This window comes from Ranitomeya variabilis, chromosome 4, assembly GCF_051348905.1.
Source record: "Ranitomeya variabilis isolate aRanVar5 chromosome 4, aRanVar5.hap1, whole genome shotgun sequence".
Lineage (NCBI taxonomy): Eukaryota > Metazoa > Chordata > Amphibia > Anura > Dendrobatidae > Ranitomeya > Ranitomeya variabilis.
Window position 1 is genome coordinate 496,638,722 of NC_135235.1, and position 20,353 is coordinate 496,659,074.

General features: G+C 41.4%; 1 protein-coding gene across 3 annotated transcripts in view; it reads right to left on the minus strand.

Moving 5' to 3' along the window:
* Positions 1–18,704, minus strand: part of PLEKHH3 (pleckstrin homology, MyTH4 and FERM domain containing H3) — an 84,937-nt gene extending 66,233 nt beyond the window's left edge. For 2 of the 3 annotated variants that reach the window (XM_077251997.1, XM_077251996.1), the window contains exon 1: positions 17,806–18,704. In XM_077251997.1, coding sequence (XP_077108112.1) covers positions 17,806–17,940 — 135 coding nt within the window. In that variant the 5' untranslated portion in view covers positions 17,941–18,704. Of the gene's footprint in view, positions 1–16,197; positions 16,240–17,805 lie in introns of those variants that run through there. The other variant, XM_077251998.1, reaches the window with a different exon arrangement.
* Positions 18,705–20,353: the final 1,649 nt, after the last annotated feature.

The following is a 20,353-nucleotide window of genomic DNA, read 5'->3' on the forward strand; positions in this document are numbered from 1 at the left end:
TTTGCGTGCCCCAGTACATTCATTGTGGCAGAAATTCCTCAGACAAGTAATAATAACCTCATTAACTCCTTCACGACGGCGTTTCCTGGGCTTTGTGCATCACTGATGTTTGTTTCTCTACAGTCGACAGTCTTGCAACATTTTAGATTCCCAGAGTCCTGCCGGAGCTTGGATTCTGGTGCAGAGTGATAGTTCTGACCAGCAACAGCATCGGTACCCGATTGGCTCAGGTCCCGATTACGATATGTTAACCCTGTATTATCTTCTAGATGCCGCGATCAATAGCGATCACGGCATTTAGACGTTTGTGAGAGGGAGTGGGTTCCTTCTCTCTCATCCCCGATCTGGTCACGGGGGAGACACGGGTTGTTATGGCAGATGATGACCCACTGGCCTGTCAGCTACAGTAGCCTGTTACACTCAGCCAGCAGCAGGGTCTGACAGGCATTCTGACACTGTAAGAGTGACAGTTCTCATGCATTGCATTACATACTGTATGTATTGCAATGCATGAGACCAGCGATCAGAGACACAAAAATTCAAGTCCCATGCAGGGACTAATTAAAAAAGTAAATACAAAGTTAACTTTTTTAACTATTTAAAAAAAAATATTAAACCAATAAATATGTATATTTATGTAAAAATACAAATAAAAAAGTATTGCAGCGTACAGAATGACCCAATCTGTAAAACTGTCATACTAATTAACCCCATCAGTGAGCACTGTAAAAAAAAAACACATGACAATGACAACAAATTATGCTTTCTCATCATACCACTGGACAAAAAATGGAATAAAACGCGATCAAAAAGACAAATATGGTACGTGCCCATGATCAGGAATTGCTGCGGGTTTGCATCAAACTCGCAGCAGCCAAATGTTACAACATAGTGGATGGGATTTCTAGAAATCCCATGTCCACTATGCGTACATCTGTGGGCCACCCGCGGAAACTGACAAGCGGCTAGTCTTTCAGTGCCACAGTATGTCAATTTATCTTTCCGAAACGCTAGTCTCCGCAACAGAAATGTAAAAAATAGAATGCATTGAATGCAGTAAATGGTTCAGTGAACACATGTGGATTTATATAAACAGCCCCTATACAACTTCATCAGTAAAGAAATGAAAAAGTTATACCTCTGAGAATCAAGGAATGCAAAACAATTATTTTTTCTATCAAATAGTTTTTATTGCTTAAAAGCGGCAAAACAAAAAAAAATTATATTTTTATATAAATGTGGAATCGCTGTAATCGTACTGTCCTTAAGAATAAAGCTGTGTTATCACTTTTACCATACGGTAAATGGCATAAAAAAAACTCAAAAAAACAAATCCTGAATTGCTGGCTTTTGTTCATTCTGCCTCCCAAAAATCTGATTCGAAAGCGATCAAAAAATGTCATGTGCCCAAAAAAGTACCAATAAAAATGTCAACTTGTCCACAAAAAGCAAGACCTAGTGATAGCTATGCAGGGAGGAAGCGGGGAGAACCCCTTATTGTCACGCACACCGGAGGTCACTGGAGCGGAAGTCGCACTGACTTGCCTGCACAGTAGATCACTGAATACACTGCCAATAGAAGGGAGGAAAAGGAATGGATTGTGGAGGGAGTGCAGGCGCGGGATTCCGGCACCACAACTGCACATCACAGGGTACTGCCAGGAAGAAGCCATTACTCCAAAAGAAACATTAAAAAATAGATAAAGGTTTGCAAAAGCACCCAGGAACAAAGACCTTAAAGTGGTCTGATGAAACTAAAATTAAAGTTTTTGGGCATAATGACCATTGTTACATTTGGAGGAAAAAAGGAGAAACTTGTAAGCCTAAGAACACCATCCTAACTGTTAAACATGGGGGTGGCAGCATCATGTTGTCGGTTGTTTTGCTGTAGGAGGGACTGTTGTACTTCACAAAATAGATGGCATCATGAGGAAAGATTATGTGGCAATACTGAAGCAACATCTCAATAAATCAGCCAGGAAGTTAAAGCTTGGTCGGAAATGGGTCTTCCAAATGGACAATGACCAGAAGCATACTGCCAAAATGGTGACAAAGTGACTTAAGGATAACAATGTCAAGGTTTTGGAGTGGCCATCGCAAAGCCCTGATCTCAATCCTATTAAAAATGTATGGGCAAAGCTGAAAAGCCCGGTGCGAGCAAGGCGACCTACAAATCTGGATCGGTTACACCAGTTTTGTCAGGAGGAATGGGTCCAAATTCCGCTCAACTATTGTGAGAAGCTTGTGGAAAGATATCCCAAATGTTTTACCCAAGTCATTCGGTTTAAGGGCAATGGTATCAAATACTAATGAAATGTATGTAACCTTTTGACTTTGCAGTAAGTAATAAAAAGCCATAAATCATTCTCTCTCTCTCTCTCATTATTCTGGCATTTGGCAAATAATAATAATTCTGATAATCCTAACTGACCTAAAAAGGGAAAGGTTTTTTCTGACTTCATGTCAGATATTGAGAAAAACAAGCATATATGGATCTTCATATAGTGTATGTAAACTTCTAGTTTCAAATATAATATATATATATATATATATATATATATATATATATCTATATATATATATTTATATATACACTTCCTAGTGTTTTATAGTACAAAAGTAGACAGACTACACTGTATTTTATACACTCTGTTCAGTTACAGACAGTTCTTCACTGAATGGAAAAGATCGGGTTTCCATCTTGCCCATGTCCGCCCAGGAGAAATGAAGGTGACACTATCTATATTTAACTTCATGTCCCATCTGTCCCACACCAGGTGTTGTCACCTCAATCCAACGCTAACGGCAGGTGGCCAAAAGGAGGACCTGATACTAAATTTAATAGGGAGGTGGTAGTGGATCTTCAAAAGACGAATGCAAATGGTCTCAAAGCTGTAATACCCAGTCCTATGTCATGAAAGCCTCTAAGTCCTGTGGTCACTGATCATGCAGCAGAACAAAATCTGGACTAGTAAAATAGACTTCTATGTGAATCTTGAACAATGTGGACAAGGCTGAACAATTACGTGTTAAATATTGATTCACAATTTCTGTATGCTGCTAATCTAATCCATAACCTGTTCCATTGCCAAAAATTGTCATGTAATTAGGGCCTTAATGCTAACCCTGTGGCTCATGATGACAATACAGAATTCCAGTAGCTTTTGGGTTTTACTCTTGTTTCTTCAGATAATATAACCAAGTGCAGCATTGGCTTCATAGGTTAAGTTCCCACCATAAGTTTTTGACGCTTCGTATTGTCACTGCACAAAAAATGCAGCATCTTACAGCTCCAGCAAAGTGGATGGGATTTATAAGAAATCTTATGCCAACTGTGCTTTCCTTTTATGCAGCGTAAACTGAACTGCGGTGCGTATTTGAAACCTGCTACATGTCAATTTCCCTGAGTTTTATGTGTGGATTTTCCCCATAAATTTGCATTAAATGCATTTCAGTGTGTTTCCAAATACCAAGAAATATTGATTTCTCTGCGGTGGGCTTTGGGAAAATGGCTGCTGGAGGTAGCGCATGAGCAGCTCGAGATCTCGGGAGCCAAGATTTCAATCTGCGCATGCTTCATCTTCTGTGGCCATTTTAATGACATCCATAGCAGGGAGATCAATGGGAAGTGTGGGGACTCCGTTCACCACCATTTTATGAAAGCCCAGGACCTGCAGCTTTGCACTGCCGGGACGCCTCTTCCTCCCAGCCCGGGGCCCGCAGCATCGCCCCATTCCTGCGGCCTTCTGCAGCAGTGAACCTGCCTCCTGTGACCCTGCTCCACTGTAGCCGCCCCCTTATAAGCTACTGTACATTCGGAATACAAAACGCACCCTGATTTTCCTCCCAAGTTTTTTGGGGAAAAAGGTGTGTCTTATAATCCGAAAAATACAGTAAAAGAAAAAAAATGACGTTATTAATAGGCTGGGAAGGTCCATGGATATTGGCTCTTTCCCAGCATAATAAGACTAGTTCACAGCTGTCCGCTTTCCCTTGACTGGTTATTAAAAATAGGGGCGACCCTAGGTTGTTTTTTTAAAGTTATTTATTTTACACTACCCCTATGCTAGTCAGAGTACAATGTCAGCGCCACCCGTGATCCAGCGTTTATACAGCCCAAGTCACGAGTTGCGTCGGCCAATCACAGCAGTGCCAATACTTGGCGTGGCTGAGATGGCTCCAGAACTGCCGGCGGCATGATCGTTTGTTAATTGGTTTTGCTGCAGCCTTTCAAAAAACATTATTCGGCACCGAACCCGAACCTTAAAACAGACTTCCAAGAAAAAAAATCCATGTTCGGAGTTCAGTACCGGACACTAGGAATCTGGTATGAACCACAAACTTTGCAGTTGAGATTCGCTCATCCCTACTAGCCAACTGACTCTATGCTCTATACATGAGCAGGAAGTCTGTTTTACAATGAAAGACTATGGAACCTCGTTCTGATGCCCCATAAACTTACAATGTAAAAGTCACTTCTGGGTTACACAGAGCGCAGCGTGACTCGGAGAGTCTGCAGAGGGGCAACGTTACTCAGAAGAGGAGAAGAACGTCGCTGGATCCCGGAGAAGGCGATGGTACAGTTGGTGAGTATATTAATACCCTCACACTATATTATATGCACAGATTTAATTTTAAAAAATATAAATGAAAGTGTTTCTTTAATGAAAAGTGCACTGGAGTAAGATGCACTGAACTTAGAGGAGGGTGGCGCCTCTTAATGAACTTCATGTATCTTTCAGCCAAGCACCACCACTAGAACTTTTTGTTGTAATCTACGCTATTTTTGTGGCATAAATTATGATAAATATGCTGATGATGCTTTTCCATGCCCCCTTTTCAAAACGTTATTGGGCATAAAACCACCAAAAGTCGCAACATTTTTGTGGACCTACTAGTGTTTTTCTGATGAAAACTGTATTGTCCCCATATTTTATTTTTATTTGGCAGATTGATACTTATTCCTCTCAAATGCCAGGCCTTGTTTGTAAGTCAGCAATTTAACATTTTGAAAATATGGACTTATAATTTACATGATTTGATCTATAGTTTACATTCACATATGGTGGAAAATGTACACGATTGATGTGTTTATGCACTTAAAGAAAATCTGCTGCAAAATGAATAGGAATGTTGCAAATTTGTACATCAGAAGTGATTCTTAAAATCTGCATTTATATGGTCATACGCTCCAGATAGCTGTCAGCAGGCAGTCAAGCTGGCTGTCGCTTAAACCTGTCTAGTATGGCTTGATAAATGGAGCGGACCGAGGTGTCTTATAGTCCTATACCGGTGTTGGCTTCCGGTGCATGCACCATAAAGCTGGGTATATTTGTGTCAGTCTATCAGGAAAGGACCAGAACTAGAAGACAAGGGTGCATGAAAGTGATTTTGGATCAGCTTGTGATGACATACCTTGTGATGTTAATCAAGCCTGATTGGGCAGGTTTGGGATATGGATAGCTTTACTCTCTGCTATGTGATTCCTGCAGGATATTGCGCATGCTCTCGATTAAGGTGCACTTTGTTCCAAACTCCTCTTTACACTTTGGTAAAAAAAAGGACACCTTCTGAAAACCCATGATCTAACCCAGCAGCTAGTGGTGGCAGTAGTGGTGTTTGGCGTATGATTCACCCTTTGACAGGTTTCCTTTGAACATACTTAGGTAATTCCCAACACAACAACTTTACACTAATGGGTCTGCCAAGACTTGATGAAACTGTGAATATTGCAGGATCCCATTTCCTAGTCTAGAAGGTTAGATCAGGGTAATGTGAGGTAAGTATTCATATCCAGTTTTACATGTGGCTGTGGATTATTTCGTTGGACATAGGCGTAAATCACTTCCCTCTCATAGTGGTGACCTGGGAAGACTTGCTGCTCTGTACGCAATGTGGTTTCCACACCACTGCTATTTATCTTGCAGGAAATAACCAGCTCCAATAACTTCAGGTGCTAGAATTAATAGTGTAATATCACTGCCCAATTATATAGCCAATATTTGCACTGCTGTCATATCCTTTGTATGTGGTAAAGTGCTTGGAAAATGGTAGGCAATCAACATTTTTTTCCCATGTATTCAGCAGTTTCCCACCTAAGACAAACTTGTTTTTGTTCCAAGAAAGATACCAGCTTGTGTCAAGCATGAGGATGTATTGGAAATTATTCATGTTCACTTATCGATCTTTATATTATACCTCATATTTTTGCAGTTTTAATTACACACTAACTGGTATTGAGCAAAATTAATCTAGATTTTCAATGTTCGGGTCTACTTCCATTGGCCCAAGGCTAGTATATCTTTTTTTTCTGGATCCATGTAATGTAGGATCTCAAAAACAGCTAACTGCAGAAAGTGACCGCTGTGACCAATCACTAGTTGCAGCTATGGCCTGTGATTGGCTACATGAGTCCCATGTGCCCCCACCAAATAAGGAAGCAAGGAGACTAAAGGGGACATGGGCAGCATTATGGAGGAGCTCAATAGGTGGGTAATGAATTCTGTAATTTTTAATTATCACGTCAAGCCTAATTTACAAAAAATTTACAAAAAAAAATCTGTCACTTTATTAACAGTAGAGAGGGGGAAGTTACACCATGTTAGTTCCAACAATTACACCACACCATTTTTCATGACTGCCTACCTTCATAAAAAGGGCATGTCAGTTCCCCTGAGGCGTATGTTTTTAAAAATACTTATATGGTACACAAAGTCTGCATTGTGGCGTTCCTCCATTCTCCCTTCTATAAGTTCATGAATATTGACAGCTGATTAGGGCATCTCCCTTACACTTTGAAGCTGTCCATCAGATACATTTTCTTTGTCAAAGATGTGTGTAATTCCAGTTTTCACTTGATTCATATATTTCCAGATGGAATAACAGAGGAATGACAAAAAGTAAAGTTCCAAGAAAAGATAATGCAGAATTGTTATAAAATGGGAAATTAAGTATCGATAGTTGATATGTCAGGAGAGGTGATAGGTTCTCTTTAATCAGAATTTTAAAAAAATTAATAAAAATTAAGAATTACATTTTACATGAATGTGTGTACAGTATATACGGTAACTAACTGGTGGGACTTAAGAACTTAGGAATCATTGTACCATCTCAAGCCACATATTTAAGAATATGACATACCAGTATAATACAAATATGTTTTACAACATGTAAAATTGCACAGCACTGTCATAAATTCTTTAATCCAAGTGATGACATGCACATGCTATCTAGTGACTAAAGAATTTTGGCGCCAGTGAGGAGGTTACTCCGGTAAAACAGGTTAAAGCCCTCTGAATATTGTTGAATTACATCTTTAATCATCCTCTCCAAATACACATTGGTTCTGATATAAATGTTCTGTCAAATTAAAAAGCTACTAAACTTGAAGTGTGCAGCTTCCAGAAGTTTTATCTTGGCTGCATAGACCAATTACATATACAATTATAGGCACAATTCATTTTTTGTGCCTTTTTTTGTCTATTTGTTGTTGGTTTCAGGCTTTCTTAATTTGCATCCATTTTTAAGTGTATTTTATATGTCTTCAATTGGGGTTGTTTTGGGACACAGTTCTTAATAATTGAGTTCAGGGTTTCATTCAGACCTATTGCCACAGCTGTATATAATCCAGCCCCTAGCAATGTAGTCTGCCTTTACTAACATTTGTGAAAGAATAGGTCTTTATATAGAGGTCACTGAATTTGCAAATGGTTCTGTAATGGGATGCCACTATTATGACAAGTTTGTTCATGAAATGTCTTCTCTTTTAAATATCTCGTGATGAATTCTGAATGGCATTCTTGAAAACCGGATGGAACCACAGCAACTCAGCCACAAAGTGGAGACCACACGTTCTAGAGTGGGGTCACCTAGTGCTGAAGCATAAAAGTCTCCAAGGCTCTGCTGACTCAATAACTGCACAGATCAAAACCTTCTCTGTGTGCCTGGAGCTTCAAGGCATGGGCTATCAGGGCCGCGCAACTGTATGCAAGTCTTACATCCATCACCAAACACAAGACCAAGCGTTGGATGGACTGGTGTACAGCACTCTGCCACTTAACTCTAAGGGCCCCTTCACACTGGTCGATTCTGCTACGATTACGACGCATTTGCGTCATATTCGACATCGCAGTACGAGCTCGTAGCCAGCGGTCACACTCTACGATGTTAACGCTTTTTCTGACGTAGTTGCGATGTGAACGTCACGCGTCGCAATCGTACGCTACCCTTCACACCGCCATAGTCCTACGACTCCGAGCGTGACGTATTACCAGCATGGGCGTGCTAAAACGTCACGCCCAATCAGGAGACAGGTATGCGGAAGCCCAACCCACGTAGTCGCATTACGAGCTCGTATGACCGCCGTCACATACTACGATTTCGACCGCCACAGCGAGACATTTACGACGAAAGAAAGTTCTGCTCTTTCTTTCACATCGTACGATGCTGGGCTGCGTCGCAGATCGTAACGCCATGTCACACTTTGCAACCTCGGAACGAGGACGGATAAACGTCACAAATCGAACGCTCGTTCAGACTTTGATTGCACAGTGTGAAGGGGCCCTTAATCAGTGGAAACGTGTTCTATGGGGTGACTTATCACACATCTCTATCTGGCAGTCTGATGGACAAGGCTGACTGTGTTGTGACAACTGTAAAGTTAGGTGAAGGAGGGATAATTCTATGGGTGTTTTTTCAGGAGTTGTCTTAGACCTCTTAGTTCTAGTGTCAAAAATGTTATTGCTTCTTCAAACCAAATTGTCTATTCAGAGTGGAAAAGGACTAGACCTCTAGTGTCACCTATTGGAAGTAGCAATCCTAACAGTCAATGTCGACCCTTTAACGAGCCTTGTCACATGACTTAGGATAAAAGCCAAACCGGAATCTCAATTTGCAGACACTGTTTCTGTGTACTGCCCCTCGTCAGTGCAAAGTGGAGATCTGGATTTGGCTGAGTGAGAGGTGTCAAATCAAGACATTTTAAGCAATTGTGTGCTTCAAACTTTGAGTGAACAGTTTGGGGGAGGTCCTTTTCTGTCCCACATCACTGTGTCAAGAGCATAAATCAAGGCCCATAAAGACATGGTTAGGTGAGTTTGGTGTGGAAGAACGTGACTGACAGAGCCCTGACCTCAACCACATTGAACACCTTTATGATAAACTAGAATGAAGATTGTGAGTCACGCCCTCTTGACCGACACTAATGTCCGACTTCAATATAGTTCTTCTGGATCAACGGGCAAGAATCTCCACATATTCCCTCCAAAATTTTGTAGAAAGCCTTCAGAAGAGTAAAAGCTGTATTTGCTGCAACGAGGGGACCGGATCCATATTAATTCCTAGGGTTTTAGAATGGGATGTCATGAAAGCTCCTGTAGGTGTAATGTGTAGGAGTTTCACTACTTTTGTCCATATAGTATTTGCAGGTAAATGCTTTTGAAATTTGTGAAATAAAGGTGTGACTGGTGGTGCAGACTTTCTAGATTTCTGAACATGTCAGAAGGCACTATTGGCACGGCCATTGGATCTGAAGGTTCAATTGATGGTCTAAATTTTCCTGTAATGAGAGAAGCCAACGGAAGTAGAAGGATCCTAGTAACACACACATATTTTGCTTTTTTGTGGTTTAAGGAGGTATGCTTCAGAGCTATGAACCTCCATGGGTGTAAAACAGCCTTATGCCTACTTACAGGTGACAATTTTCTAAACAACCCCAAAACAATTACTGGTGTATGAAATTACGAGGACAGATGCTCATGTCACGCCACCACGGCCAATCGCACATGATGGAGTCTTCATAGCAGTTGCTCAGTAGACAAAATATGTGGTAGAGCTGAAAATCTGTCATGGGAAACCTGCTACATTTGAAGAATGAATGCAAGATCCTGTAAAATTGTTGAATCAGGATATCGGCATTCAGCATATAAAAGAAGTAATGGGAAGGCAGATTCACAGCCTGACAACTACTTATTACATGGCAACTTCTCTCTGTGACAACTACCTCAGTCCTCCACAGCTTGACATAAAATCTGACATCTATATCACTGAAAAAAACAGCCGTAATAATCGCATCTTGTCCAACAGGTTTTCTACAGCCTCCAGCAATGTGATGCTAGAGCCACTCCTTACTCAATTTGTACAGAAAGAGTCAGATTCCTTTATGCAAGTCTCCAGGTTTTCAGAAAATACCACACAAAGGCAAAACCACTTCCTCAAAGCCACCCAACAATTAAAGTGGTCATGATTTCCCAAAATGACTAAGCCTCGTTCTAACTGTGCAATTAAATACAGCTTGCTTCTTATACTACAGGTCACATTATATTAATTATTCGTACATAATGGCATCAAAATGGCATGTATAAAAACTCCTTAAAAGGTTTCCACACAGCTTAGCTCTTTGCTCAGTTTATCTAGCTGACAGCTATCTGATCATCCCCCTAGCACAGACCTGAGGAAAGTGCAGCCCGCAGGTCATCTGGGGCCCTTTCACTGTTCTGGTGTGGTCCGTAAATTGGGACAGCCAAAGGGTAGGATACAATTGCGTCCTGCACTACGCAGCCGCCCCCACGCATTTCTATTTCACTTATATCATCATTGGAGTGCAGATATGAGTGAAAACAATGATGAAACAGAGAGGTCATTATTGTGCATGGGGGTTTTGTGGGGATATAATGCTATGTAAGGGGGCTTTTTGAGGACATAATACCGTGCAAGTGGGCTGTGTGACGACATAATACTATTCAAGGAGACTCTGTGGGGACAAAATACTATGCAAGGGGGCTATGTGGGGACATCATATTGTATAAGAAGGCTGTGTGGAGACATAATACTGTGAAAGGGTGAAAGGGGGCTATGTGGGGACTTCATATTGTGCAAGGGGGCTGTGTGGGGACATATTAGTATGCAAGGAAGCTGTGTGGAGACATAATACTGTGCAAGGGGAGTCTTTGCACATAATAATATGCAGGGGGGGCTGCTGTGTGGGGACATAATACTGTGCAAGTGAGGACATAATACTGTGCAAGGGGGCTTTGTGGGGAAATAATACTGTACAACAGAGCTATGTGGGGACATCATACTGTTCAAGGAAGTTGTGTGGGGACATCATACTGTGCAAGGGGGCTGTGTGAGGACATCATAGTATGCAAGGAGGCTGTATGGAGACATCATACTGTGTCAGGGGAGCTGTGTGGGGACATCATACTGTGCAACAGGGCTTTGTTGGGATATAATACTATAATATAAAACAATAATGATAGGCAGAATTAAGTTAAGCTGGTTGGTTCGGCCCTCCACAAGAGCCACAGTCTCATGTGGTCCCTTGGGAAATTTAATTCCCCACTCCTGCTCTAACACAAAGTTACTATGATTCAAAAAAGACATATGTTCATCGAGTTCAACTAACGGATGTGAAAGGATAATGGGAATGGGTTATAAGTACATCCATAATGCATGATCCAATCTGCCTTGATCAACTGGCTCAAAATTCAGAACAAGTACGCTATTTTATACATGTACATATTTATAGCATTTATGTTATATTCTTCTGAAAAAGCATCTAGGTTTTTTTTAACCATCGATGGTTTTTACTGGGACCAGCTCCTAAGGTTGGCTGTTCCACAAATTAAGAGCTCTCATGATGAAGAAGGTTTGTCTCCTCTGAGATTTAACTTTTCTTTCTCCAGGAGAAAGAAGTACCTTCTTGTCCTTTGAAGGGGTTTTGCATGACACAGCTTTTGACCATATTTTTTGTAAGGGCCATTTATCTCCTTTTACAAATCAATCATGTTCACCTTTAGACGTCTCTTCTCAATTCTAAATAGACTGTTTTCTTGAAATCCTTCCTCAAAACTAGATCTACCATGCACCTTATCAGTTTTGTTGCTCAGAACTGAACTGCATATTCCTTTGTAAAGTGGTATTATCATGTCCTTGTCCTGTGAGTCCATGTCTCCTTTAATACAAGACAATATCCTCCTGACTTTCGAAGCCTCTAATTTATATTGCATGGTATTATTCAGCCTGAGAACTACGCATACCCTCAGATCCTTCTTTATAAGTGAATCTCCTAGTTTTACTCCCCTAGAACAACATAAATAAATCTGTTCTTACAGGCTTTGGTCACTATTCATCAAAGGCGGCATGGTTCATATCGGTCTTGAAGTGGGAGCATGTTGGAATCAGAAAATCTGCAGGTTTTGCCTAATAATTTGCAACTTTTCAAATCTTTTTATGTGGCATAATCCCTTTGATGAATGGAGGCCTTTGTTCTTTGGGCATCTTAAACTAAGCTAAATATATATACGGTATATATTCTGCACTATTGTGCACAATGGCGAATTTGAGCTGGATTGCACCATTTTTACTGGAATTTAGGAAATTAAAGCAAATAAATATTCAAAGTATATCAGTGTGTTCCTGTGTATTTTAGCTTCTATCTGTTTACCCATATGTGTGCTTCGGGAATGGGTTAGAAGTGCAAGGCCAGCAAACCTACAGCTCTGAGGCAGAAACATGTGGGTCTCATTACTGGGACCTTCACCGCAGGCCAAATACTGAGGGGCTTTGTTGCTCCTCTGAGAAGCCAGGTGCTGAACATTCATTGTGAAAATGAACGTTGAAGAGTTACATTGATGAGCAAATTCCCAGATGCAGCCCAGCAGATTTGTTTTCCAGAAAATTCATTCTTCTGTGACAAGAGTGTGTGAAGAAATACTGGTGATGTCCTACCTAGCATGTAAAGACGGGCTATTATTCAGAAGCCAAATATGACTTGAAGTGCAAAGAGTAACATCTTAGACCAGGGAAAATTAATCCACTTATTTGCTAAAAAATCTTGATTTTAGCTTCTGTCCATGAACTGTATTTAGCACTAAGGAACTCCCTTGAAGCTAAGTGCACTTGACGTCATTTAGATGCCGACGTACTCACCAAGTTATTCAAGCAGAAGACACTTCAGGAAAATGCCAGACGTGTTTCTCCTTAAATGTCTTTTTTGGCGTCTCTACAGTCGTCTTTTTGCGCTTTTTTTATATTTGTGTCTATAAAACAGTGAGTGTCTTCCCGGTGGTGGCCTCCCGAAGAATGGTCAAGAACACTTGTTTTAACAGCTTTGCATCTTTGGAAACTCGAAGAGGTTAAAAGAAACTCCAAAAAGGAACATAGGCACAGCAATTTGTTTTTATATTGAGGTGCAAATGTTCATTCTTGTTAATATTTCTTTAGGGCTTCTTCTGGCAGGTTACAGAGCATCTCCTGTAGACATATTCTTAGCCTTTTACACTACAAGGCCGATATTGTGCTGGGTGGGATAGGGGTCAGCATAGGGCTGCACTGGGAGTGGTCTAGGCCCTCAGGCAGTAATGGTCTAGGCCTCTTTCTAATTATCTTAGGTTTACCTCCTGTATGTGTTGCTTTTTACAGACCTTGCACTATGCACTTCTTTAGGAATGAATGGAGTCACACAATGTCTACAAACATTGACACATTAACCACCAAAGAGATCCAGTGGCACGCCTATGGTTGCATCTGAGGTGATTGTAGATGATGCCTATCTGACACCATCTATCCTGTGGCCAACAGCTATGAGTACAAAAATGAAGAATTCCTGATTGGTTGAATAAGATTTAAAAATAAATAGTGCCACTCTCGTCTACTGGCTTTGTCTGGTATTGCAGCTCAGTCAATCAGTCATAGAAGTCAATGTAACCTGCTAAAATATTTCCATAGATGTCCATGAGAAAATAGAAGGATACCTACCTCTAATGTGCATAAACCGCATCATCCAGCACACAGTGTGACTTTAAGGCTGCCGTCAAACTAGCAGTATTTGGTCAGTATTTTACCTCAGTATTTGTAGCCAAAACCAGGAGTGGGTGATAAATACAGAAGTGGTGCATATGTTTCTATTATACTTTTCCTCTATTTGTTCCACTCCTGGTTTTGGCTTACAAATACTCAGGTAAAATACTGACCAAATACTGCTAGTGTGACGGCAGCCTAAAAGTGAATTTTAATCTCCCTCTTCCAAAGTGATGGACTAACAACTCTAGGTACTTCACAACAAAGAAAAAACATAGGTGGGAAAATAATTTGCCATAAAGTAGTTCAAAGACCAATGCGGAACAGGCGCATTGCAGTTTTTGCTGTGAGCATGTCTGCTGCATGTGAACGCAGCCTTAGTGAGAACAGACCATGCTCAACTCCAATGAACATTTTTAGAAGAGCTTTGCTGATGACAGTGGTCCATCTACTGACTGACTGGCTGCATGGTTGGTATGGTAAAGCAGGGAAACACTGGTAAATCCCAGTGTCTTACAATTGGGAGCATGTTTTTTGGGTAAGACAGCTGTTATCTACAAAATTTTGTGATTCTCGAATGAGCAGTTCATGGATCGCGGCTCCTCTGGTCCAATGCGGTGTTTGATAGCGAGTGCTTCCACTGTGTGTGAACACGACTAAAGATGAATGATTATCGAGATTAATGAATGACATGAAAGAGGCCACTGCCATTAAAGTATATTTAGTGAGGGGCTGCAGGTCTCTAGTAATACCCCCATATATGCCAGGAAGCCAATGGTTTCCAGAAAAACACTGGCTTCTTCCCGTACTGCAATCTTGTGACATCTCTTCTACAGGTAAGTAATCTACAAGCACCCAGCTGTCCATGTAATGTAAAAAATGTGATCCATTAGACCTGGCCACTTCCATTGCTCCATAGTCACGTTATGATGAGCAAGTGCCCACTGGGTGTGAACAGGGGTCAATGTGGCTGCGTAGCAAGTTGTGATGGATGCACTGTCTGATCTGATACCTTTTTTCAACGCCAAAATTAACTTTTTTCATGAATTTGTTCTACAGTAATTCTGCTGGGGGATCAGAGCAGACATGCAAGACTTACCTCCCATTGGACCACTTTTGATAGTTCCTAACCACTGCATACTGGATCACCCCCTTAGACCAGTCACTTGGTAATTGTCAGACCCAGTCATCAACCATCTCTTTTTTAAATCGATCAGATCCTTACTGTATGCTTTCCAAGTTTTCCTGCTTCCAACTTCAAGAACTGCTGGTTTACTTCCAATCTAATGTGTTGATAATGCTGTTCACGCGACCACTTTCTCTCCATCTGAGAAAATCGGTCCGATTATTCTGATCAGATTCTGATCAATTTTTCTCAGAAGTGGAGAGAATTAAACAAAATGTTTTTCCACCCTCTCCATTATGTCAATCCGTAAAAATCAGACCGCATTTGGATGTCATCCAAGTGCGGTTCAATGTTTTCCACGGACCCCTAGACTTGCAATGACAATTTTGATCCAACACTTGTATCAAAATTGGATATGCCCCCGATTATTTACTTGGATTGCTCGGTCCAAATAAGTAATTGGGACATATGCACAGCCCCAGGGAATAACTTGGGTATGAGTGCGATCCGTGACATCCATGGATAGCACTCGTCCGATATAATCGGTCATGTACAAGAGCTGTGACAGTAATTTCAGTGGTATAGCTAAATTTTGAGCAGAAGTTGTATGACATGGATCCTTTATTTCAAACTGCAAAAAAATGTATCTTAGCCTTACAGAGGTGAATGGAACTGAGCTGCAATACCACACAAAGCCAGTAGACAAGGGTGGCACTATTTAAAAAAATTTTTATTCAACCAAGCATAAATTCTTCATTTTTGTACTCATAGCTGTTGGGCACAGGATAGATGGTGTCAGATAGGCATCATCTACAATGATGCAACCATAGGCATGCCACTGGATCTTGTGTGGCGCTGCCAGCTTTGCAGAGTTCTGTTCCTATGAAATTCTAAGTTAAACAATGACATGGTTCTTGCAATTTAAGGGAGGGAAAAATATATAAAATGTGATGTAGCCACTATCATACTAGTCCTGTAAAAGTTCATCAGGCAGAACTTCCATGGATTCTCCATCTGCACATACCTGTCACTCTATGGATTCTCTAATGTCAACCTATGGATTAATGTGGATTTTAAAGGGAGATAAATCCATCCCACAAACAGAAGTCACCTCTCACTCCGCTTTTCTTGGATCAGGAGGTGGCTATAAAAGCTATGGACAGGATTAGGTTAACCCCTTACTTCCCTGGTAATACCAACATCTCCCGGCCGTGCACCAAGCAGTCCAAACCTCAAAGAATCCTTACGTAAAAAGAAATAAACTAACAAACCTGAACTGATCCAACCTCTGCTGACATTGTCCTTATTGCACACATTTTTGTTCTACAAGTAACTGGATAAACCTCTGTACTCTTGTGCAATGAGTGCACACAATGCAGATGGTGGACCTGCCCGAGACATTGGAATATCTATGTCCTAGTGCTACCATACATCGAAGAACGCTCCCTTTATTCTCCACCTATAATGAATATTGCCCAGGGCAAAGTAACAAAACTGTAAAATGTAGCAACACTCAACCTGGCGGACTTCCCAGAATGGTTGCCATAGGAACAGCAGTTTAACCTAAATGAAGTTTACGTACAGATGACACCCTGCTGGTATATCAGACCACGCTTAGAAAAAGCACCACATATTTTATTTTTTTATTTATTTTTTTTTTTGCCCAAGGCGAGCGCTGTCCCATATATGAAATAGTTAATAGTACTGATGCAAAACTACAGATTTCTGGCCAAACTGATCACGAAGATTAAATTGGTCCAAGTTGGCCTCTTAGGCTAGGGTCACACAAGAGAAATTCCGCCCAATTATGCCAACCACACTCTGATCAGACTTTGATCATTCAGAGTCGGATCAGATTTTCTTAGATGTGGAAATTAAAAATAATAAAAAAAATCTCCTCTCGGTCAGATGTCATCTGATTTTTTTCACTGACCCATATACTTGAATGGCCGAGTGCGTTCCAATTATCGGAGGCAAATAGTGCATTCTGCGAAAAATCGGCCTCGTTAGATAGCATGGGGACAAGTGCTATCCGTCAAAACGACAGATAAGTCATGTGATTTTTATGGTCGTCCGTAGGAGCCCTAACTACAATGACCAATTTGCTACAATGACCAGTTCTCATCTTCCTCATTTGTTATGATTGCCCCCAAATTAAACCTTCCTATTCCTTATAAATCAAATAGTCCTTTTGGATGCTGTTAAGCTACAGCCACTGAGATTGGTGGAGATTTGGAGACCTAAATTTAGAAATCTAAATTTACCTAACAACTCAATGGATTTAATTGAATCGTATCCAGAGAATTTGGCGACGTTGACTTGATGCTCCCCAGCTATGTTGCTAGTCCTCGCCTTTGCGGTAGGATAAGACATCACATTATTAATACAGGAATAATTGTGTACAGTGGGAGCCAGTGTTCCTACATCTTGTGGTGTCCAAATATGTGACTCTTCGGGTAAGGTGTTAGCCCGTGCCTGGTAACCAGACCTGAGTAGTCTGGAAAGTCTGCAATTTTCATCACCTTTTCAGTTAGCCATTAAAGCCAATGAGGATTCTTAATATTATCTTTACATTACAAATATACATTTATATCCAAGGACAAAAATGAAGAAAAGAAACCTACCAATTAAGCACGCTTCCAGGCCGTTAGACTGTTAAATCATTCATTACAGACCAGCGGCTATTACATGAATTAATAATTCATAGGCATCGACAATTTGTAAAAGCGGCTCTGACAACTTAACTGCAACTTTTGCCATTGCCTTATTTAATCTTCGATACGATTTCATGGGTCATTGTTAGTAAAGGGCAGACGATGAGGTTATCGTAAGGTGAAATAATGGCATAGTCATATACAATGTACTGGATGGACACTTACATTTCTGTTGGCCATCAGGACACCAGGGCTGCTCATCTCAAAGGATTCCTCCTCTTCCTCTTTCTCCCCATATCTGCCCAGGAGGGTGAACCCATGCCTGCAGCAAACCCACCACCAGAAACCTTGTAAAGGCATTCAGAAGGGTCCCTCCACCTTACTCCCCCCACCCTGTGCTTGGGCTTAGGTGCTTCACATCTGACAATCCTTAACCGCCAACTGAGAACAAGGACTGGAACAGTTTCTGGACAGTCAGATACAATGTGACAGCGACAAGGAAATGGACAAGAAATCTGTTACGCAAAGGGGAAAAGAGCAAGACTAGCAGTCAATGATGATAAAATGGGATGGTGCGCCAAGAAGGAGACGCTTCTAAGTGAAATGCTTTAGAATCCAAATTGCTTGAAGGTCTAGAAGAATCCGGTATTGGGAATGATCGGACATGTCCGCGGTGGCCAGACAAGCCCTCTGGGAAGACGATCAGGGATCCCAACCGGAAGACAGGACATCTGTGCAATCAGCCTTAGGTTGGAAGGAGGGTCTTGGCATCTGGTGGTGCCAACATCTGCAGCCACCACAGCCTCACAACTGGCAGCCGGGCATGATCTCACCCCACTTAGGACTTTGCAGTGTTGGGTGTACCAGTGGAGCGCACATCTGGACTTAGGATGGAAGGGATAGAAGCAGACAGGGTCAGCTGTACAGTAAACCCTCGCCAAGCACACTGCACAGTAACTCTGTAGTTTTTACTTGGATATTATGATCTCCTTTAAATCCTTTAGTTGCCCCCAGAGAAATCCAATGAAATAAAAATTAAAATATTTTAAGATTTAAAAAAATGAAAGAAAATATCCAAATGAAGAGGTGACTGCAGCTGTGTCTGTAACTACTTCCTGATGAACAAGAAGGAAAAGAGTGGAGGGAGAAATAAAAGGGAGGGAGTGGTAGGAGTGCGCTCCAGTCCAGGGAGGAGGGAGGCCCTCTACAGCAGCACACAGGCAGATGCCTGACACTCACTACCATGTGGAGGGGGATGGGATGGAGAGCTGACCAATGGCACAAGGCCTACACATGCCTGCAACCAATAGGGGTGCGGAGGTGTGTCAGCAGGTTGTGCTCTGAGTGTAGAGCTTGTTGCATCATGTGCCCCTTGGCAGAGCACAGGGGAGGAGGGGGCAGCCAGCTGCAGGGCTCTGCTACCACTGCATTTAACCACTTACTGTATGGCTCCTATAGCATTACAGATCACGCCATGGCTGCTGAGAATTATTCCCTGCACAAGCATTGCTGTCCAGGGGCTAGGTCCACTGTAATGATAAACCATTTAAGTGTGTAATGTGTTAGGTAAATATCATTATGCATTTCTGCACTAGAATGATCTGGATGGAGATCCTGCACACGGCCGTTCAACTGAAGGCGATGGTCATCAAAAGCTAAAACCGAGCAAGGTTGTGACCGATTACCATAAAACAATGGACTAAATTCAGTTTTCGGCAGTCTGCTTCTATCTGGTTATATTTAGGCCACTGTGTCGCTCTAAAATTCCCCTGTGGAAATTAAAGGGGTCTATCCTCAATGGAAAGTTATATACCTTAATGATTGCTGGAGCGCTAGGATACCGAGTGTCCCTGAAATAGCGGAGCGCTGTGCGGTCGGGTCTCTGCGGCAGTACCACGGACAATGAACGGAACGGAGATCGGGCATATGGACCTCTGATTCATTCAATGCGGGCTCTACTGGTATCGGGAGCATCATGGGTGTCAGTGTCTGGACCCAGAGCGAACCGTAAGCTTTACCGCATGGATAAGGGATGACATTCAATTGTGGAAATATCCCTATGAAGAAAAACATCAGAAAATGACCTGCTGTTTAAAAATGTTTTGGCAATGTTTTTTTTTATATCACAATCTTTATTTAAAAAAAAAAAATACAATTATTAATCTTGCAATTTTCACACTCAACACTGGGGCTTTATTAAGATGGCCATACACATTATATGGTTGTCAGCTGAACAATGCCTCGGCCGATCGCACATTTGGCTGAGTAGTCCTGTGTATGAGTAAGGCCGGCGTCACACTAGAGAGGAATACGGACGAGCGAGAGGGGCAAAAACAACGCATTGCACACGGACCAATGTTTCTCTATGGGGCAGCTCCTATCTGCTGTATATTTCTCAGCCATATTTTACGGGCATGCTGCGATTGTCAGCATATTCCTCCAAAAATCCGCCAATGAAAGTCTATGGGGGGGCGAGAAAAATATGGATTACACACGGACCATGCGTGTAACTTGCGAGAAATACGCAGCGGTGTTCTATAGACAAGCCGGTAATTCAGTGCGGTGTAGAGTAAAATCACACTGACAGGTTAGAATAGAATAGATCAAATTAATGTCTACTACATACTATAGATATATAGATATATATATATATATTCACACATATATATGTCATTGAGACACATATTGTGTGTATATATATATATATATATATATATATATATATATATATTTATATTTAATACGGAGCTAGATAGCAGAAAAGCTGGTAATT